We start from the raw sequence: 24,173 nt of genomic DNA on the forward strand, positions 1-24,173 counted from the left end.
TGCGCTCCCCTATTTTACTCCTCCATACATGACTGACGTGTCGGCTGGCCAATCGCAGAGCGACTGCCAATAGCCAGCGCCAGCCAATCGCAATGCGACAAAGACTTGCCATTTGACTAAATAATATAAAAAAAGTCCTAACAAATTCAACAATTTAATCGCGTTAAGCTGATTTGTAAACACTGGATCAAATTTAAAACAGTGAATTGCAATTGGTCGGTGTTTAATTATATTGCCCTCTACAGAAGGGGTCGGGAACCTTTATGGCTTAAATCAGCGGTTCTCAAACGAACTTGGGGTACTTGAAGGTTTGCCAAGAGGTACGTGAGAGTTAGAAAAAAAAAAAATCTAAAGATAGCAACAATTCAAAATTCCTTTATAAATATATCTATTGAATAATAGTTCAACAAAATATAAATGTGAGTTCATAAACTGTGAAAAGAAATGTGTTAAGTGTTAAGTGTTGAAAGCTAGATTTTTTGTGGACATGTTCCATAAATATTGATGTCAAAGATTTTTTTTTTTTGAGAAGAAATGTTTAGAATTAAGTTCATGAATCCAGATGGATCTCTATTACTTTCCCCAAAGAGGGCACTTTAAGTTGATGATTACTTCTATGTGTAGAAGTAATTTATAATTTAATCACTTGTTAATTTTTCAACAAGTTTTTAGTTATTTTTGTATCTTTTTTCAAACCACTACAAATGAGCAATATTTCTCACTATTAAACAATTTAATAAATCAGAAACTGATGACATAGTGCTGTATTTTACTTCTTTATCTCAAACAAAAATGCTTTGCTCTGATTAGGGGGTACTTGAATTAAAAAAATGTTCACAGAGGGTACATCACTGAAAAAGGGTTGAGAACCACTGGGCTAGAGTGTCCGCCCTGAGATCGGTAGGTCATGAGTTCAAACCCCGGCCGAGTCATAGACTAGAACAACGGGACCCGTTACCTCCCTGCTTGGCACTCAGCATTAAGGGTTGGAATTGGGGGTTAAATCACCAAAAATGATTCCCGGGCGCGGCACCGCTGCTGCCCACTGCTCCCCTCACCTCCCAGGGGGTGATCAAAGGTGATGGGTCAAATGCAGAGAATAATTTCGCCACATCTAGTATGTGTGTGACAACTTTTTATATTACCCTCTACAGCAGGGGTCGGGAATCTTTATGGCTGAGAGAGCCATGAAAGCCAAATATTTTAAAATGTATTTCCGTGAGAGCCATATATTTTTTTAACACTGAATACAACTAAATGTGTGCATTTTTAAGTCACACCATGTTTTGAGTATAATAAGTCTTGTATTCTTTTTGATAACATTGTTATTCTGAAGCTAACCAATAATAAATAAAATACTTCTTAGCATTAATGTGACTTCTTGAACAGATGCGGTAGATATCGGATGGATGGATTAAAATGCATGAGAATGTTTTATATTTTGAACGTTATTTTTAACTCTGATTACCAGTGGAAATATTCATTTCTTATCTTGTTAAGCAGTGTCAGCTAAGATTAATCTGAGAGGCAGATGCATCCATCAAAAGAGCCACACCTGGCTCTAGAGCCATAGGTTCCCTACCCTTGCTCTTTCAGGATAAAAGAGGTAAACAACCATCACAAAAACAAAGAAAAACACTCAAAACAGTAACTTTAAACAGAACGTTTATTAATTCAGTCATCCCAATAACTTAACTTCTGAGGTGGGTTTTAAACACTCATCAGTGATGTTTAAATTGTATTTTTTTGGGAGGGAGGGTTAACTGCAGTACCAAGAGTTTGGTTGACACATTAAAATACATGTTTCTAACACGAATAGGTGTATTTTCCCTCTAAGTTGTACAAGTACATTCGACTTGCCTAGACTGGGAGTTAAAGATTGGTCATTTGCTATAACAATGTATTTGAACAGGCACATATGTCTGGTAAAACATTGTGACACGCCTTATAAACAGACTTCACATGTTGCAATTTTTTCATAGGTAAAAACTTTGCTGTTGCAGCTTTGCAAATGTAAAAAAAAAAAAAAAAAAGTAAAATGCATTGCAGTTCAACTTTATCAAAATAAATACAATTTAAAAATCACTACATGGAAACCTCCTTGCCATACTTTTTTAAATACCAGTGGTCTATGGGAGACAAAAATAACTTATTTAGTTTTTTTTTTCCTATGAAACAGCTGCATTGTTGGTGTTGCTAATGTCACCACAACATACCATAGTTTATTTCAGGTGAAAATGGCTGGCAACTCAGAAACAGAGGGAATGACACCAATAGAACACAATTGGGAATTTAAGACACAAAAAGAAAAACAGAAAGGACGCCACTAAAGTAGGACCAGAAACCAATATTGAAGGGGATTGCTTTACACCACTTGCGTTCAGTAGTAGATATTAAAAAGAACAATCTTTGTTTTATTCTCCTTACAAAGGTGTTTCTAATCTCTATCGAATACTTATTTGCACTGAGTCTCTTGGAACAGCAGTGTTGTACAATATACTTTACGTTTGAATGTTTCGTATGATCCGAATGTCTACCTGCTGTTCTTAAGTCACTCGATGCAAACAAGCTACATTGACGAGAACCAGCATTACGATCCCACGCGGGTGGTCGTGGTCTTCTTGTCGGAGAAGAAGCTCCTCAGCAGGAGCACCTGGCTAATGCTGACCACGAGGAGGACGATGGCCTCGCCGATAGACCAGAAGGCGACGCGCGTGTTCAGGTCCTCGGCCCGGCTGCGTCCCTGCGCCTCCCGTAGGCGGAAGTGCGTCTGATAGTCGATGACGGACTTGAGGGCCTCGTGGATGGACACGCAGGCCGACTCCAGCTAGGATTTTTGTGAAAAGAAGAATTTGCGATCAATACAGGCCATTAGACTTAGAATTCCTTTTTATTGTCATTCAAATTTGAACTTTACAGTACAAATAAGAACAACATTTTGTTGCATTAGCTCTTGGTAGTCCAATTGATTCATTTCAATCGTTGAATTTGTTCCTAGATCAAGGTGTTGCTACCATGAATCCTGTATTAGAGGGCAATCATTTTCAAATGCTCTCCAAGCTATATAACAGATATTTTTGCGAGGAGTGCGTGATATAAGCTCCACGGGACTACTTTTATGTACGTATACACTTTACGGCAGACCTGGGCGAATTAAGGCCTGGGGGCCACATGCGGCCCGTTGAGCTTTTCAATCCGGCCCGCCGGACATTCCCAAATATTTTTTTTAGATCTTTAAGATGGAAAGTGTAGCTGCCATTATGATGTGCAGTGATGTTTTCTAATGAACATAAGTCTTGAACTATACAACATATTTCAATGGTTGGAATCTGCGCTTTTGCATGATATTTTAGTGACTACTGTCCTAATACCAATATTATTTTTATACTTTTTGGTACTTTGATACTTTTCTAAATAAAGGGGACAAGAAAAAATAGCATTATTGGCTTTATTTTAACAAAAAATCTTAGGGTGTGGCGGTATGGTACCGAATATGATTAATTAGTAACGCGATACTATACTAAAACCCGTATGCCGTACAATCCTACTAGTTACTATAGTAATCTACGTCACAGCAGGTCAGATGAGGCGCCTAGCAGTGTGGGTGGGAAGCGTTTCCAGAGTGTTTCCAGAGCGGCCAGCCTGAAATGTGGGTGTCAGAGACAGGAGATTTTTTTACAAGAAAGTTCTAAAGCTTAGTGATATATCACATATATCAGATTGTAGATGTTTTTGTTTTTTTTACCATTCACGTTCATATTTCGCTGTGTTTGTTGCATTTGGCTTGATTGTAAAATATGTCGATTGAGAGGGGGTGTGACGTTCATATGTTCTCAATATTCAGGGTTTTATCGTTCATATAAAACAATTAAATTCCATTCCGTTTTTAAGGCGGTCTGTCATAACATTTTTAGCATTCAATCAGACATTATTGTGAGGTTTTGTATTAGTTTTCCTAAAAATAGATATTCCGGCCCCCAGACCCATTTTTTTCCCTAATTTTGGCCCCCGAGTTAAAATAATTGCCCAGGCCTGCTCTATGGGGATGAGCGTGCTAGGTGAGAGAGACGGTTTCTCAATTCTTCATTATTTCTTGCATGTATGGAGGAATTGAAAAATAATATTTGAAGTCTTTGAGTACAGTATGGCTTTATAAGTCCAGTAAGGGAGTGGGGGAATGATTTTATGGGTATGTTTGAGTCAAAATGTTTCACTATGTAATATATACAAATCAAGGCTGTCAAACGATTGACATATTTAATTGCGATTAGTCACATTTTGTCCATAGCTAGGTTGTTTTATCTTTAATAGGCACACCTTATTAAAATGTACGCCCAACATGGCAATTTGTTTGAGTCATGCAAATTTTTTGAAAATTCATCAGTAAAAAACGCTCGCACTGCCAACTCGACTGTGGGCGTGATAACCAGGAAGTGTGTTGAAAAGAACAAACTACTTACTGGCGCTTTGTTGTGGGGCCAAAAAGGCAAGCCAAAATAAGTACACCACACATTCAAAAACAAGCCCAAATTAGAGCAACCTGCTAACTTTGCGAGCGAGTATTGAAAATAAGATTAATACACTACGCTATGGACTGCAAATCACACAGGACACACATTATTTGCACGATTAAAAAAAAAATAAGAGTTGTTAAAGGAAACTTTGGGTAACTTATGTTACATTTGACAGCTGTCTCAGGAATTTGAAGCAAGCAGTAAACAATAAAAACACTTAGCGACTAGTAGTTAGCATGAAACCTAAACAATATACATGGCTATTCATATTACAGAAAAATCGCAAAAAAAAAAACCCTACTTTTTTGTAACTAGCGTTAGAAATGGAGTAAAATAAATTTGAAACATTTTACTTGAAAATTACATTAAATATTACGGTCAAAATAAAGTAAACTAAGGACAATAGTCTTTATTGTATAAGTCAGGCGAGAGTGGTAGTATGAAAATAAAATTCCACTGTGTTGATCATAGATATCGAAGCGGTTGTAAAAGAACACTGCATTGTTAGTGTGTAAAACTGTATCTTTTGCACTTCTTATGAAACCAAAACACACTTACATGGGTGAGTGCAGTGACCCTGTTCTCATTGGGGAAGAGCGGCGGGTCGTCGCCAACCTGGAAGTCAAAGTAGACTGTCTTGTGGGTGAAAGTGGAAAACTCGTTGCTAAAGCAGAACTTGTAGGTGCCGTCCTTGGCCGCCGTGAAGGTGAAGCTGTCATATTGTTTCTTCATCTCCTTGTAGAGTGTTGTGCCGTCTGGGTCCTCCAAGCGGCAGTCAACATCATAGTGGCCACCTGTCACCACCTGGGAGGATTATTGGATAGGAAGTCATTTCATTGGGCCTACAGCACTCTTCCTTCTACTCGGCCTGTGCTCACACGGAGCATTCAAGCATTTGCATCACTTTTAAACTACAACCTACCCTGATTTAGTGGATTATTTCCAGTTTTGTGATTACCTATTTTAAGTGGTAGCTGTCATCAATTACAAGAGGAGTGATTGCAATAATCTAATCATAACAAGTCTTCTATATAAAATTGGATGGTAAATAATTGTAAATACTTTATCTCATGCTCTCTGACCTTCCACCGTTCACTGATTGGTGTAAATATCCTACAATGTTGTGACCTGCATTTCTACATCATTATGATGCCTATTAATGACTGTTTTGATGATGAACTTGTTTGTATTATGCTGATAGTATATATTTGTACTATGAATGGATAATCGTGGACCCCAATTTAAACAAGTTGCAAAACTTATTTGGGTGTTACCATATAATGGTCAATTGTGCGGAATATTTACTGTACTGTGTAAACGGCATCGATTTATATAATGTATTCTCTTCCTTGAAAATCTACTAATGAAAGCTTCAATCAATCAATCAAAAACACATTCTTTAGATGTTACATGCTGCCAGTATTTTTAAAAATGTAAACAGAAAATATCCCCAAAATATGTTTTATAAAGTAAAAAATAAAAAACATGTTACATAAATATATTTTCCACAAGTCCATGTCATCACAGACGCCTGCCGGTTCTAGCCTTTGTTTGACAGGGGGGGCAGTATCTCTGGAAAAAGGAAGCGAAATTACTTGTGTTGTAGAGTTGAAAAGTCGTATAAGAGCGAGACATGAATATTGAGCCCATTGTACGAGAACGTTGCATGTTGTGAAATAAAGAAAGACAAACTGGGAAGCGGTCTGAGCCTATATTCCTTGGGATGTTATAATATTGACAGATGGCACAGCACTGAAATGGTCCGCGGTGTTGACGTTACATATCTTGCGGGTAATTCATTGGTGGGCAGCCATGACTCTCATGTTGTTTAAAAGATAAACTGTCTACTAATTGCACAACAATTGGTCCATGTATCTCCATCATTTCTCGTGTTACCCCAAGGAACGTGCTTTATCAGTCTCATGCAGTATTATACTTTAAAACCCACCTTTGACATTTTCATTTTGATTAAAAATATCAGCAAATTGTTAAACAATGGTTTGTTTTGTAGGTTAAAGTGTTTCCAATATTGTGTTTCTGAGTTAATTTTGCTAATCAATTTGAGTTTGCTATAACTTATTGAGGTTATTCAATGTTACATTTCAGTATCGAATGTTTTAATATCCGTAAAAAAAAAATTTGAATTAAAAAGGGAACTGCAGTTTTTTATTTTTGCTTTGCTTATCATTCACAATACCCGTGTAGGACAAGAACACCTCTTTTTTGCATTGTAATTTATAACATACGACAAATGTGAGGTGGCTAACAAAGCAGGTAATGGTAGTACTCTATTATTGTCATTAAGGCCTCTAAAATAACACCCAAAAAGTAATATATAACGACATTCCTGTAAAAGTGAAATTTGAATGTTGTGTGCATTTATACGAAAAAATATCATTAGAAAAATCTCTGTTTATGTGAACTATTTTCCCTAAAAGGCACATTGAGGCAAGGAAGTGTGTTTTATTACTTAATCGACAGATCCCTCGATTACTAAAATATTGATAGCTGCAGCCCTAGTAAACTGTATACCAGGGGTCTCAAACATACGGCTCGAGGGCCGGACCAGGCCCGCGAACAGGATTTATTTGGCCTGTGGGATGATTTTGCTGAGTATAAAAATTTACCCAAATGTTTTGAATGAATGAAACAGCTGTTCTAAATGTGTCCACTGGATGTCGCAAAAGCAATTCTTTGTATCTTTGAAGATGATGCTACATATGTACAAAATAAACCACATGATGTTAGTACATCAGTCGAGGAAAATTATCAAACACATAAATAACATCCTGTAATTTGATTTTGATACATTTTTTTTTCTTGATAAATAAAAAATTAACATCAAAGTGTTGACCAATGAGCATTATCACATAATTTATTCAGAAAATATAAATAGGAAAAATTATTAACATTATTGGAAGTGTAAAACAACAACAACATGACTTTATCAATGGTAATTACAATTCTAAATGTGGGATATAAATAATGATGGAAGTATAAGTGTTTGTATATAGTATATTATTGGTAAAAATGTTTAACAAACACGTGTACAGGGATATTTCACATGTCTTTACTGTGTATATATTTAACAGTGTTTATGTTGTGTACAAGGTGTATTTATAATATGTTGTGTAAAGGAAATTTCATATTTCTAGAAAGCTCATCTTGTAATTGAGATTGTTTATAGGGTTAGGCAAAATAAATTCCCAAGAAAAACAGCACGGGGTCCATCGTCTGGCGGTGCTTTGGCTTCAAGCGGGAAGATGTTGAACAGACAACCGTAATAAGTCATGTATGCGGCAAAAGCATTGCTACAAAAAGTACTTGCGATACTAAGCAACGGGCACTGACCAAATTGAGCCTGGCGTCTTCCATTTCCACATCAACACCGTGTGAAAAAAAATTGTCAACAACAGGAGATAACGTTCGCAGTAACCTACCACATAGCAAAACACATACGCTATTAGATTTCCTATTATGCAGCTAATTTTTTTTGACAGTAATTGAAATATCTTGTGTGACATCATGCACAAAAGTGCACTTTATTTGTTTTTAACTATTGTAGAGGCCTTCTGTACGAAAGTGCACTTTAATTTAGTGTTTTGAGATGTCATCTTAGTGACATCATGCACAAAAGTGCACCAATAGCTTGTTTTAAAATATTTCTGACAATCTTGCACTTTCTGTTTTGGAATTGCATGAATATTAGTGCCACTGCTTAATAACTGTTTAATAAATATAGTTTTCGTAAATTGACTTAGTTGTGATTTCCCTCTCTGCATGAACGTTTAAAAGTAGCAAATATTAATGCAATATGAAAAAGATTGGTTTAATGTAGACACATAGAATCATCATACTGCTGTGATTATATGCAGAGAATAGTGCTTGATAACATGGTAGAGCGCGATATGTATGTGTGGAAAAAATCACAAGACTACTTCATCTCTACAGAACTGTTTCATGAACCCTCATGAAACAGTTCTGTAGAGATGAAGTAGTCTTGTGATTTTTCCCACACATACATACATATATACATATATATACACACATATGTATATATACATATATATACATACATATACATACATGCACACATATATATATATACATACATATACATACATGCACACATATATATATATATATATATATATACATACATACATATATATACATACACATATACATATATACACATACATATATATATATATATATATACACATATACATATATATATATATATATATATATATATACATATATATATATACACATACATATACATACATATATACATACATATATATGCATATTTATACGTATATATATATACACATATATACGTATATATATATATGTGTATATATCACATCTGCTAGCGTTAGCTGTAGCGAGCTAACTAGCCCAGCTTGTAGCAGCCCTAACCGGCCTGCAAGCTACGGTGTACCGGTTGAGACGCATACTAGATTTAGCCCTTTAGCTAGTCCTACACCCCAGTCTACCGGGCACTACACTTTAGTCATAGGGGACTCCATCACTCGAAACATAAAGCTTAGCAAACCAGCCACAATTAAGTGTATTCGCGGGGGCAGAGCACCTGACATTGAAGCTAATCTTAGGGAGCTAACTCGCAACAGGTCTAGTAAACACATACGGCAGGCTAACCGCACCACTAGTTATGCGAATATAGTAATACACGTTGGCTCCAATGACGTTAGGATGAGACAATCAGAGATTACAAAGAGAAACATAGCCAGGGCTTGTAATCTCGCCAGAAAGATGTCCAGGCATCGAGTAATTGTCTTTGGCCCCCTGCCTGGGAGAGGCAATGATGAGAGATATAGCAGATTAGTCTCTCTTAACAAGTGGCTGGATAGCTTCTGCAGACAACAGGGATTTACGTTTATTGATAATTGGCCCTCTTTCTGGGGCAAACCTGGCTTGCTGAGGAGAGACGGCCTTCACCCTAACCAGGAAGGCGCTATCTTCTTGTCTCGGAACATAGACTTCGCATTGAGCCACATTTGACTAACTGCACTAGAGCAAGCCCGGTCACAGGCAATTACAGAGCCTGCTAGCCTGGGTATGGAGTCAGTTAAGCTAGAACTAGCCAGCGCCAGGCTGGATGATCCATGTACACATAGCAATTTTCGTAGAATTATACACAACTCACAAAATGTTTTTTCTACTGTGTCTATGACCACGTCAGAGTTAGACATGCGTTCTACTGAGGTGGCAAATTATGATGCGTTCAGTTTTAACGCAGCGCCAAGTAGACAATCTGAAAATTCCCGTCATATCAATTCCTAGATATGGTCGTAATTATTTTAAGTACACTGCGCATAATAAACGCAACATTATTAATATTGCTACTACGGATAATTTTATCAACAACTCCTTAAAACAGCCCACTACCTATAATATGGGCTTTCTAAACATCAGATCTTTGTCTCCCAAAACGTTATTAGTCAATGAGGTCATTAGAGACAACAACCTTAACGTCATCGGTCTTAGCGAAACCTGGCTTAAACCAGACGACTCCTAACTATACGAATTCGCATATTGCCCGTCACCTCAAAAGGGGAGGGGGTGTCGCACTAATATACAATGAAAACTTTAACTTTAGTCCTAACTTAAATAATAAATATAAATCGTTTGAGGTGCTTTCTATGAAGTCTGCCACAACTCTGCCTCTGTGCCTGGCCGTTATCTACCGCCCCCCAGGGCCCTATTCGGACTTTATTAGTGAATTCTCAGTTTGTTGCTGATCTAGTGACGCACGCCGATAATATAATTATAATGGGGGACTTTAATATCCATATGAATAGCCATTGGACCCACCGTGCGTGGCGCTCCAGAGTATAATTGATAGCTGTGGTCTTACACAAATAATAAATGAACCGACGCATCGCAGCGGTAATACGATAGACCTAGTGCTTGTCAGAGGTATCACCGTTTCCAAAGTTACGATACTCCCGTATACTAAAGTATTGTCCGATCATTACCTTATAAAATTCGAAGTTCAGACGCATGTTCGTCAAACTAATAATAATAATAACTGCTATAGCAGCCGCAACATTAATGCTGCCACAACGACGACTCTTGCGGACCTACTGCCCTCGGTAATGGCACCGTTCCCAAAGTATGTGGGCTCTATTGATAACCAAACTAACAACTTTAACAACGCCCTGCGCGAAACCATTGATAGTATAGCACCGCTGAAGTTAAAAAAGGCTCCAAAAAGGCGTACGCCATGGTTTACTGAAGAAACTAGAGCTCAGAAATTATTATGTAGAAAGCTGGAATGCAAATGGCTCACGACTAAACTTGAGGTGCACCATCAAGCATGGAGTGATAGTTTAATAACTTATAAACGCATGCTTACCTTAGCTAAAACTAATTATTACTCAAATCTCATCCGCATTAATAAAAACGATCCAAAATTTTTGTTTAGTACAGTAGCATTGCTAACCCAACAAGGGACTCCTTCCAGTAGCTCCACCCATTCGGCAGATGACTTTATGAAGTTCTTTAATAAGAAAATTGAACTTATTAGAAAGGAGATTAAAGACAATGCGTCCCAGCTACAACTGGGTTATAGTAACACAGATACGATTGTATATACGGCGGATACTGCAAATATCCAAAATAGTTTCTCTCGTTTTGATGAAATAACATTAGAAGGATTGTTACAACGTGTAAATGGAATAAAACAAACAACATGTTTACTTGACCCACTTCCTGGGAAACTTATCAAGGAGCTTTTTGTATTATTAGGTCCATCAGTGCTAAATATTATAAACTTATCACTTTCCTCGGGCACTGTTCCCCTTGCATTCAAAAAAGCGGTTATTCATCCTCTCCTTAAAAGACCTAACCTCGATCCTGACCTCATGGTAAACTACCGACCGGTGTCTCACCTTCCCTTTATTTCGAAAATCCTCGGAAAAAATTGTTGCAGAGCAGCTAAATGAACACTTAGCGTTTAACAATCTATGTGAAACTTTTCAATGCGGTTTCAGGGCAAATCACTCGACTGAGACAGCCCTCGCAAAATTGACTAATGATCTATTGCTAACGATGGACTCTGATGCGTCATCTATGTTGCTTCTCCTCGATCTTAGCGCTGCTTTCGATACCGTCGATCATAATATTTTATTAGAGCGTATCAAAACACGAATTGGTATGTCAGACTCAGCCCTGTTATGGTTTAACTCTTATCTTACTGATAGGATGCAGTGCGTCTCCCATAACAGTGTGACCTCGGACTATGTTAAGGTAACGTGTGGAGTTCCCCAGGGTTCGGTCCTAGGCCCTGTACTCTTCAGCATCTACATGCTGCCGCTGGGTGACGTCATACGCAAATACGGTATTAGCTTTCACTGTTATGCTGATGACACCCAACTCTACATGCCCCTAAAGCAGACCAACACGCCGGACTGTAGTCAGTTGGAAGCGTGTCTTAATGAAATTAAACAATGGATGTCCGCTAACTTTTTGCAACTTAATGCCAAAAATACGGAAATGCTGATTATCGGTCCTTCTAGACACCGACCTCTATTTAATAATACAACTTTAACATTTGACAACCAAATAATAAAACAAGGTGACTCTGTAAAAAATCTGGGTATTATCTTCCACCCATCTCTCTCCTTTGAGTCACACATTAAAAGCGTTACTAAAACGGCCTTCTTTCTTCTCCGTAATATCGCTAAAATTCGCTCCATTTTGTCCACTAAAGACGCCGAGATCATTATCCATGCGTTTGTTACGTCTCGTCTCGATTACTGTAACGTATTATTTTCGGGTCTCCCCATGTCTAGCATTAAAAGATTACAGTTGGTACAAAATGCGGCTGCTAGACTTTTGACAAGAACAAGAAAGTTTGATCACATTACGCCTGTACTGGCTCACCTGCACTGGCTTCCTGTGCACTTAAGATGTGACTTTAAGGTTTTATTACTTACGTATAAAATACTACACGGTCTAGCTCCAGCCTATCTTGCCGATTGTATTGTACCGTATGTCCCGGCAAGAAATCTGCGTTCAAAAGACTCCGGCTTATTAGTGATTCCTAGAGCCCAAAAAAAGTCTGCGGGCTATAGAGCGTTTTCCGTTCGGGCTCCAGTACTCTGGAATGCCCTCCCGGTAACAGTTCGAGATGCTACCTCAGTAGAAGCATTTAAGTCTCACCTTAAAACTCATCTGTATACTCTAGCCTTTAAATAGACCTCCTTTTTAGACCAGTTGATCTGCCGCGTCTTTTCTTTCTCCTATGTCCCCCCCTCCCTTGTGGAGGGGGTCCGGTCCGATGACCATGGATGAAGTACTGGCTGTCCAGAGTCGAGACCCAGGATGGACCGCTCGTCGGGACCCAGGATGGACCGCTCGCCTGTATTGGTTGGGGCCGTCTCTACGCTGCTGATCCGCTTGAGATGGTTTCCTGTGGACGGGACTCTCGCTGCTGTCTTGGATCCGCTTGAACTGAACTCTCGCGGCTGTGTTGGAGCCACTATGGATTGAACTTTCACAGTATCATGTTAGACCCGCTCGACATCCATTGCTTTCGGTCCCCTAGAGAGGGGGGGGGTTGCCCACATCTGAGGTCCTCTCCAAGGTTTCTCATAGTCAGCATTGTCACTGGCGTCCCACTGGATGTGAATTCTCTCTGCCCACTGGGTGTGAGTTTTCCTTGCCCTTTTGTGGGTTCTTCCGAGGATGTTGTAGTCGTAATGATTTGTGCAGTCCTTTGAGACATTTGTGATTTGGGGCTATATAAATAAACATTGATTGATTGATTGATATATACACATATATATACACATATATACGTATATATATACACACACATATATATATATATATATATATATATATACACATTTATACACATATATATATATATATATATATATATACATATATATACACATATATACATATATATATATATATATATACATATATATACACATATATACATACATATATATACATACATATATATAATACATATATATACATACATATATATACATACATATATATATACATACATATATATACATACATATATACATACATATATACATACATATATATATTTATATATATATATATACACACATATACATATATATGCATACCCACGCATCGCAACGGTAATACCATAGACCTAGTGCTTGTCAGGGGTATCACCGCTTCCAAAGTTACGATACTCCCGTATACTAAAGTATTGTCCGATCATTACCTTATAAAATTCGAGGTTCAGACGCATGTTCGTCAAACTAATAATAATAATAACTGCTATGGCAGCCGCAACATTAATACGGCCACAATGACAACTCTTGCTGACCTACTGCCCTCGGTAATGGCACCATTCCCAAAGTATGTGGGCTCTATTGATAACCTCACTAACAACTTTAACGACGCCCTGCGCGAAACCATTGATAACATAGCACCGCTAAAGTTAAAAAAGGATCCAAAAAAGCGCACCCCGTGGTTTACAGAAGAAACTAGAGCTTAGAAATTATTATGCAGAAAGCTGGAACGCAAATGGCGCACGACTAAACTTGAGGTGCACCATCAAGCATGGAGTGATGGTTTAATAACTTATAAACGCATGCTTACCTTAGCTAAAGCTAATTATTACTCAAATCTCATCCACCGTAATAAAAACGATCCTAAATTTTTGTTTAGTACGGTAGCATCGCTAACCCAACAAGGGACTCCTTCCAGTAGCTCCACCCACTCAGCTGATGACTTTATGCAATTCTTTAGTAAGAAAATTGAAGTCATTAGAAAGGAGATTAAAGACAATGCGTCCCAGCTACAACGGGGTTCTATTAACACTGACACGATTGTATATACGGCGGATACTGCCCTCCAAAATAGTTTCTCTCGTTTTGAGGAAATAACATTAGAAGAATTGTTACAACGTGTAAATGGAATAAAACAAACAACATGTTTACTTGACCCTCTTCCTGGGAAACTGATCAAGGAGCTCTTTGTATTATTAGGTCCATCAGTGCTAAATATTATAAACTTATCACTTTCCTCGGGCACTGTTCCCCTAGCATTCAAAAAAGCGGTTATTCATCCTCTTCTTAAAAGACCTAACCTCGATCCTGACCTCATGGTAAACTACCGACCGGTGTCTCACCTTCCCTTTATTTCAAAAATCCTCGAAAAAAATGTTGCGGAGCAGTTAAATGAACACTTAGCGTCTAACAATCTATGTGAAACCTTTCAATCCGGTTTCAGGGCAAATCACTCGACGGAGACAGCCCTCGCAAAAATGACTAATGATCTATTGCTAACGATGGATTCTGTTGCTGCTCCTCGATCTTAGCGCTGCTTTCGATACTGTCGATCATAATATTTTATTAGAACGTATCAAAACACGAATTGGTATGTCAGACTTAGCCCTGTCTTGGTTTAACTCTTATCTTACTGATAGGATGCAGTGTGTCTCCCATAACAATGTGACCTCGGACTACGTTAAGGTAACGTGTGGAGTTCCCCAGGGTTCGGTCCTTGGCCCTGCACTCTTCAGCATCTACATGCTGCCGCTAGGTGACATCATACGCAAATACGGTGTTAGCTTTCACTGTTATGCTGATGACACCCAACTCTACATGCCCCTAAAGCTGACCAACATGCCGGATTGTAGCCAGCTGGAGGCGTGTCTTAATGAAATTAAACAATGGATGTCCGCTAACTTTTTGCAACTCAACGCCAAAAAAACGGAAATGCTGATTATCGGTCCTGCTAGACACCGAACTCTATTTAATAATACAACTCTAACATTTGACAACCAAACAATTAAACAAGGCGACACGGTAAAGAATCTGGGTATTATCTTCGACCCAACTCTCTCCTTTGAGGCACACATTAAAAGCGTTACTAAAACGGCCTTCTTTCATCTCCGCAATATCGCTAAAATTCGCTCCATTCTGTCCACTAAAGACGCTGAGATCATTATCCATGCGTTTGTTACGTCTCGCCTCGATTACTGTAACGTATTATTTTCGGGTCTCCCCATGTCTAGCATTAAAAGATTACAGTTGGTACAAAATGCGGCTGCTAGACTTTTGACAAGAACAAGAAAGTTTGATCACCTTACGCCTGTACTGGCTCACCTGCACTGGCTTCCTGTGCACTTAAGATGTGACTTTAAGGTTTTACTACTTACGTATAAAATACTACACGGTCTAGCTCCATCCTATCTTGCCGATTGTATTGTACCATATGTCCCGGCAAGAAATCTGCGTTCAAAGGACTCCGGCTTAATAGTGATCTCCAAAGCCCAAAAAAAGTCTGCGGGCTGTAGAGCTTTTTCATTTCGGGCTCCAGTACTCTGGAATGCCCTCCCGGTAACAGTTCGAGATGCTACCTCAGTAGAAGCATTTAAGTCTCACCTTAAAACTCATTTGTATACTCTAGCCTTTAAATAGACTCCCTTTTTAGACCAGTTGATCTGCCGTTTCTTTTCTTTTTCTTCTATGTCCCACTCTCCTTTGTGGAGGGAGTCCGGTCCGATCCGGTGGCCATGTACTGCTCGCCTGTGTATCGGCTGGGGACATCTCTGCGCTGCTGATCAGCCTCCGCTTGGGATGGTTTCCTGCTGGCTCCGCTGTGAACGGGACTCTCGCTGCTGTGTTGGATCTGCTTTGGACTGGACTCTCGCGACTGTGTTGGATCCATTATGGATTGATCTTTCACAGTATCATGTTCTCATATGTTCTCATAGTCATCAGTATCATCAGGATCACAGTATCATGTTCTCATAGTCATCATTGTCACCGACGTCCCACTGGGTCATTATTGTCACCGATGTCCCACTGGGTGTGAGTTTTCCTTGCCCTTATGTGGGCCTACCGAGGATGTCGTAGTGGTTTGTGCAGCCCTTTGAGACACTAGTGATTTAGGGCTATATAAGTAAACATTGATTGATTGATTGATTGATATACATATATATGCATACATATACATATATATACGTATATAAATATATACATACATAAATATATATACATATATATATATACACAAATATAAATATATACACACACACACATATATATACATTTATACACACATATATATATATACACATTTATACACACACACACATATATATACATTTATACACACGTATATATATATACATACACATTTATACACACGTATATATATATACATATATACACACACATATATATATATACATACATACATACATACATATATATACACATATATATACATATATACATATACATATATATACATATATATACATACATATACATATATATACATATATAAATATATACATACATATATAAATCTATATATACATATATATACACATATATAAATATATATACACATATGCATATATATACACACACACACACATATATACACACACACATGTATATATACACATATACATATATATACACATATACATACATACATACATATACATATATACGCATATATATACACACATATATATATTCACATATATACACATACATATATATATACACATACATATATATATATACACATACCTATATACATATACACATATATATACATATATACATACACATACATATATACACACATATACATATATACATATATACACACATATACATATATATATATATACACACACACATATATATACACATATACATACATATATATATATATATATATACATATACATACATATATATATATACATATATATATATACATATACATACATATATATATATATACATATATACATATATATACACATATATATATATACATATACATATATATACATATATATATACATATATACACATATATACATATATATACATATATACACATATATATACATATATACATATATACACATATATATACATATATACACACATATATATACATATACATATATATACACACACACATATACATATATATACACACACACATATACATATACATATATATACACACACACATATACATATACATATACATATATACACACACACATATACACATATATATATATATATATATATATATATATATATATATATATATATATATATACATATATATATATATATATACATATATATATACATATATATATACATACTTACATATAAATATATCCGTTCATGAATGGCTATATCCGTTCGGCCACCGTGTTCAATGGAAAAGTCTGATCCACAAAATTTGCAGGTAGCATACTCCTTCCCCTTTGAGCTGTACTGGATGAACTGAAATAATTTTTTTTCCAATCATTTTGGAACTTGCAAACGTACTTGTTCTTCTTACTCGACATCGCCATCTCTCTTCTTCGTTCTTCTGCTTCGTCCCTGTTATGTTTTTTGGACATTACAACTTGCCGTAGTTTTGAAGCAAAGTATGATGGGAATCCGGATGTTGTGTGTCAGTGTATTAACGTACCGGCTGGAATAAACACACACAGAAATAGCTCCGTGCCTGCCTACTTTATGGGTTAAGGATAAACCTATGGATAATGGAGATGTATATAATAGTTTCATTTTCGGGTGAGAGGGGACGCTAAAGGCAGTGCCTTTAAGGCACGCCCTCAATATTGTTGTCCAGGTGGAAATCAGGAGAATGGTTGCCCCGGGAGATTTTCGGCTTGCTCACTGAAATTTGTGAGTCTCGCGAAAAAATCGGGAGGGTTGGCAAGTATGCACCTACTGTGTGTGTGACAATCACTGGTACTTTAACTTTATTTCTAAGTTATCGTGCCGTGATTTTACCAGTCCGGCCCACTTGGGAGTACATTTTTCTCCATCTGAAATGAGTTTCGACACCTCTGCTGTGTACTCTCTCTCATTTGATCTTTTCTTAAAGGCCTACTGAAACCCACTACTACCGACCACGCAGTCTGATAGTTTATATATCAATGATGAAATCTTAACATTGCAACACATGCCAATACGGCCTTTTTAGTTTACTAAATTGCAATTTTAAATTTCACGCGAAGTATCCTGTTGAAAACGTCGGTATGATGAGGCGTGCGCGTGACGTCTCTGATTGTAGCGGACATGTTCTTCCAGCCTGATCCAAGCTATAAGTAGCCTGGTTTAATCGCATAATTACACAGTATTCTGGACATCTGTGTTGCTGAATCTTTTGCAATTTGTTCAATTAATAATGGAGATGTCAAAGAAGAAAGATGTAGGTAGGAAGCGGTGTATTGCAGCTGTCTTTAGCAACACAAACACAGCCACTGTTTCCTTGTCTACATTCCCGAAGGTGAAGCTTTACTATGGAACAGAGCGGTTCCCGACCACATGTCAACCGGCAGGTTTCGGTGAGAAAATTGTGGTAATAAGTAGCGTTGTGTATCGAGTATAGAGTATAGAGTATCGAGTATCGATTGGAACCGGGACTAACTTTCCGATTCTCCCAGAATCGTTCAAAAGTTTAAATTTCGATTCCTAGTTTCGATACCCAGTCCGCTGACCGGAAAAAAAGAATAAGTCCGCCGACCGGAAGAAGAAGCCGCTGAACACCAACGGAGAAGCACCCACTGCCGGAAGTGTTAGCATAGCCGAGCCTATGTAGCCTAAAGAGTCAGTCAAGCATAGATAGCGGGCGTCGGCGGTCGAAAGTGTGGCTTTATTTTACTAAAAAAAATGAAATATCGGCGAAATGTAACACGTGCGACAGGATTGTTTCGTGCTTAGGGGGGTGCACGTCGAACATGATGAAGCACCTCCTAGTTCATGGAGTACAAATAAATGTGTGTCCCGTATTCAACGCGCGACCGTCCTCCTCTGCCTCTTCCTCTGGCTCCGACGCCAAGCCTGGCACCTCGGTGACTGCACTGCAGTCCGAATCCGGTAAGTAAAACAATATACATGCAATAAATAATGTGTTTTGCGCCAACGTTGAGGCAGCTAACAAATTAACCCGCGTATTTTTTCATAGACAATTTACAACCTGCTAGCCAGGATCCGCGATGTGCTCAGCGTACTCCGTTCACCATAGCGGCAATGGGGAAGATGTCGGTGCCACAGACGGAAGAGTGCCACAGAAAGGTCACTGCACACATAGTCAAAAGACTTCATCCCTTTTCAGAGGTGGAATCTCCAACATTTAGGTTAGTTAAGCAATAATGTTAGGGTTAAGCTAATTGATACTGGGCTAAACAGTAACAGCAACATTACATGTTTGTTTATGTTTGCAGGGATATGGTGAAAATTCTCAATCCAAAATACATACCACCTTCCAGGGACTACCTGTCAAACACATTGATCCCGGCATGGTACAAGAAGAATCCGAATCGAGAATCGTCAGGAATCGGAATCGAAACAAAGAATCGGAATCGGAATCGTTCGAATTCAAACGATACCCAACCCTAGTAATGAGTCGGCTCTTAATGTAAACATGAGCAAAGCTTGCGTCGTTCCTCGTGTAAAAAGAGGCAGCTGCAACTTTCTTGCCTCCTCTTCCCTCAGAGACACTGGCGGTCACCACACCCCCTCCGACTTTCAGGTACGACAGTATTATATCACTACAACACTAGTAACACAATAAGCAGATAAGGAATTTTCCAGAAGTATCCTAATAAATGTGTCTAATAACATCTGAATTGCTCCCACTGCCCTGTCTTTTTTTTTTGGAGTCCTTCACTCTCACTATCCTCATCCACGAATCTTTCATCCTCGCTCAAACTAATGGGGAATCGTCACTTTCTCTGTCCGAATCGCTCTCGCTGCTGGTGGCCATGATTGTAAACAATGTGAGGAGCTCCACAACCCGTGACGTCACGTGCACATCGTCTGCTACTTCCGGTACCGGCAAGGCTTTTTTATTAGCGACCAAAAGCTGCAAACTTTATTGTCGATGTTCTCTACTAAATCCTTTCAGCAAAAATATGGCAATATCACGAAATTATCAAGTATGGCACATAGAATTGACCTGCTTTCCCCGTTTAAATAAGAAAATCTCATTTCAGTAGGCCTTTAAAGAACGCAACGTAGATGAAGCTGATTTACATAAAGAGAAGCCAACACACCTGGAATTCCAACGTGCACTTGGTGCCAGTGGCGATGTCCTCGTAGAAACATTGCTTGGCGTTGTCAGGCAGCTCAAAGGTGAGCTCAGAGCCCAGTGCCCAGCCACATAGGAGCTGGACCCACAGCACCCGCAACATCACCCGTAGGGAGCCGTACATTTTTTTTTCTTAACAAGTCCAACACCCCCAGAACTTCACGTCGAAAGACAAGCCACCTGCAAGTAAGAGAGCGGACACGTTAAATGACATATTGACGAGGAAAATAAGGCAAAGAGAAGCTGGACATTGTTAAAGTAGCTATCATAATGCTAACGGATAAGCTATCTGGCCGTTGTGTAGCAGATAGCAGGAAACCGCTTGGACTCGAGGACTCTACGTTTATACCCCCAGTATTAACATGTTTATATATTTAAAATTAAATGATTTTGAATTGGTTTATTAAGACTTATTTTCTATCCGCACTTTCCTCTCACCTCAAATGCTGTTCTCACCCGGATGCGAAGGTATTACGGGCGGAACACGTCATTGGTTGTCACTTGTACAAAGTCCGCCCTCTTCCTCTCTGCTATTGGTTTAAAACATAAAAAGGGAGGAGCTATTGGTGATCACGTGGTCTGATTTATAAAAAAAGAGAAAATAATAGACTTCCCACTTCGACGTGGCTGGAGCAATGTATATACCGGTATTTTTTATATATATTGATAATTTAAAAAAAAAAGTGTCCAAAGAGCATTTATAAATTGACCTCATTTTGTTGACTAACTTTATCGAGTTTGTGTTCATTATAGAAACATACATTACATTTTTATGGCAAAAACTACCGTATTTCTTTGAATAACGGCCGGGGCGCTAATTAATTTAAAACCTCTTCTCACTCCTGCGCTTCCCAAAGGCATGCGGTAAAAGTAAGCATGCGCTAATTATTTTAAAACTTCTTCTCACTCCGGCACTTACAAAAGGCATGCAGTAAAACTTTGAGTGTGATGTAAGGATACCATCATGAAAAGCACATTTAATTAAAAAAAATGTTAATATGGTTTTACCTTTACTTATAAATATAGTCCATGCCAGCTCCTTCTGATCAAAAGCATTGATAACTTGTTTATAGAAGTCTTCCTTATCTTTCTTCAGTTTTAAAAGTCTCTCTTTCTCGATGGAGATCTTCCTTTATTACCTCCTCCAGCACATATTACGTCACTCATTTCACTTCTTTTGCAGCCGAGTAGTCGCAAGGAGGATCACTAGCGCCCTCTACCACCAGGAGGCGGGAGTCATTTAATGACTCATATTTGACAGACGCAGCTACGGTATTGTGACGGTCTCATGCCGTCGCCTTGCGGGTTCCCAGGACCAACAAAGAAGGACATGGCTTGAGCAGTTTGACTTTGTTAATTTTTCAGTAAAACCTCAGTCCAGGTCGCTCTTCCGCTCCTCCTGTCCGCTCGCTCGCCGTCTCCTCACCATTCCAGCATGCCCTGCCTGTCTGTCGGACCGTCGGCTCCACAAGTATATTAATAAAACATAGCTGCTTACTGTTTTTTTTTAGCATACCGGTATTCAATAGCTTGGACCTTAAATCTTACTGAATAGCTCTTAATCTTCTTCCCTTTATGTGATTTCAAATTACCTGTATTGAAATCAGCCTCCTCCATTTTGAAAATGATGACAGGGGAAGTGACACTCATGACGTCAGGAGTTTGACCAGGCGGTAATACTAAGCATGCGCTAATTATATTGCGAAGCGAGTTTGACCCGGCAGTAATTCAAGGCAGGCGCATACTATATGCCCGGCGGCAATTCAAGGAAATACGTTATGTGGTTTTCTGCACAATAACATTGAATACCACTTGTCTTGTTCTGGAAAAACGTGTTTTTAGCCATTTTAAAAATGTATGCAAAAGAGTAGGACCTGATAAATATTTTTTTTTAGATGTCAAATAAGAACAAATATTTTATATTTAATTTAAGAATATCACATTTGCTGTTGAAACCCCATGCTTTGCTGTTTTCTATATCCTGTTAAAACAATGGTGGTAAGGCGTAATTGTCATAATATTGTTCTAATAACATATTATACCATTGACTACTTGTACAGTTGAAATTGAGTACTTTTTAAATGGAAACAATGATACTACATGAGTCTATCACTTTAATAAGAATCGAGTGACTTAGTCTCATAATACATATTCTTTAGATGCAAGCGCCCTGTGATGAGGTGGCGACTTGTCTAGGGTGTACCCCGCCTACCGCCCGAATGCAGCTGAGATAGGCTCCAGCGCCCCCCACGATCCCAGAGGGAATAAGTGGTAGAAAATGAATGATGGTAAAAAGTAGAAAAGCCCTTAAATTATTATACTTATTGGAAGAAGTTATTTGTTTTATATAAGCCCTTTTTTTTAAAAAATATATTTGCCGATTGTATTGTACCATATGTCCAGGCGAGAAATCTGCATTCAAAAGACTCCGGCTTATTAGTGATTCCCAGAGCCCAAAAAAAGTCTGCGGGTTGTAGAGCGTTTTCCATTCGGGCTCCAGTACTCTGGAATGCCCTCCCGGTAACAGTTCGAGATGTTACCTCAGTAGAAGCATTTAAGTCTCATCTTAAAACTTATTTGTATACTCTAGCCTTTAAATAGACCTCCTTTTTAGACCAGTTGATCTGGCGTTTCTTTTCTTTTTCTCCTATGTCTCCCCCTCCTTTGTGGAGGTGGTCCGGTCCGGTGGCCATGGATGAAGTACTGGCTGTCCAGAGTCGGGACCCAGGATTGACCGCTCATCCAGAGTCGGGACCCAGGATGGACCGCTCGCCTGCATATTGGTTGGGGACGTCTCTGTGCTGCTGATCCGCCTCCACTTGGGAAGGTTTCCTGCTGGCTCCACTTTAGACCTGATTCTCACGGTTACGTTGGATCCACTATGGATTAGACTTTCACAATATCATGTTAGATCCGCTCGACATCCATTGCTTTCGATCCCCTGGAGGGGCGGGGGGTTTGCCCACTTATGCGTTCCTCTCCAAGGTTTCTCATAGTCATCATTGTCGACGTCCCACTGGGGTGAGTTTTTCCTTGCCCTTATGTGGGCCCTTCCGAGCATGTCGTTGTGGTTTGTGCAGCCCTTTGAGGCACTTGTGATTTAGGGCTATATAAATAAACATTGATTGATTGATTGATATTCTATATTATTATTTATGTTTTCTTTTTGTATCGTCTCTTTCTTTGTATTCAACATTTTTGTATACAGAAATTGTTGATCATTAATGTTTGAAATAAGTATTGTAATGAATTGGAAGTGCCTTTGTTTGTCTAATTTCAATGTGTACCGTCTGTAGGGGTCTGGGAAAAAATCGATTCGAATACGAATCGCGATTCTCACGTTGTGCGATTTAGAATCGATTCTCATTTTTTAAAAGATCGATTTTTATTCATATTTTTTAATTTTTTTTTTTTTAATCAATCAACCAACCCATACACGGCAATACCATAACAATGCAATCCAATTCCAAAACCAAACCTGACCCAGCGACACTCAGAACTGCAATAAACAGAGCAATTGAGGAGACA

At 38.5% G+C, this 24,173-nt stretch overlaps 1 protein-coding gene across 1 annotated transcript; it reads right to left on the reverse strand.

The window, feature by feature from the left end:
* Positions 1 to 1,648: 1,648 nt before the first annotated feature.
* Positions 1,649 to 21,207, reverse strand: tmed7 (transmembrane p24 trafficking protein 7). The gene is made up of 4 exons (XM_061901234.1): positions 21,084 to 21,207; positions 20,611 to 20,825; positions 5,073 to 5,318; positions 1,649 to 2,827 (listed from the first exon to the last, which is right to left on the reverse strand). The coding sequence occupies exons 2-4, from the start codon at positions 20,767 to 20,769 to the stop codon at positions 2,591 to 2,593; spliced, it is 642 nt and encodes a 213-aa protein (XP_061757218.1). The 5' UTR covers positions 20,770 to 20,825; positions 21,084 to 21,207; the 3' UTR covers positions 1,649 to 2,590.
* Between the last annotated feature and the right edge of the window lie 2,966 nt (positions 21,208 to 24,173).

This window comes from Nerophis ophidion, linkage group LG01, assembly GCF_033978795.1.
Source record: "Nerophis ophidion isolate RoL-2023_Sa linkage group LG01, RoL_Noph_v1.0, whole genome shotgun sequence".
Taxonomy (NCBI): Eukaryota; Metazoa; Chordata; class Actinopteri; order Syngnathiformes; family Syngnathidae; genus Nerophis; species Nerophis ophidion.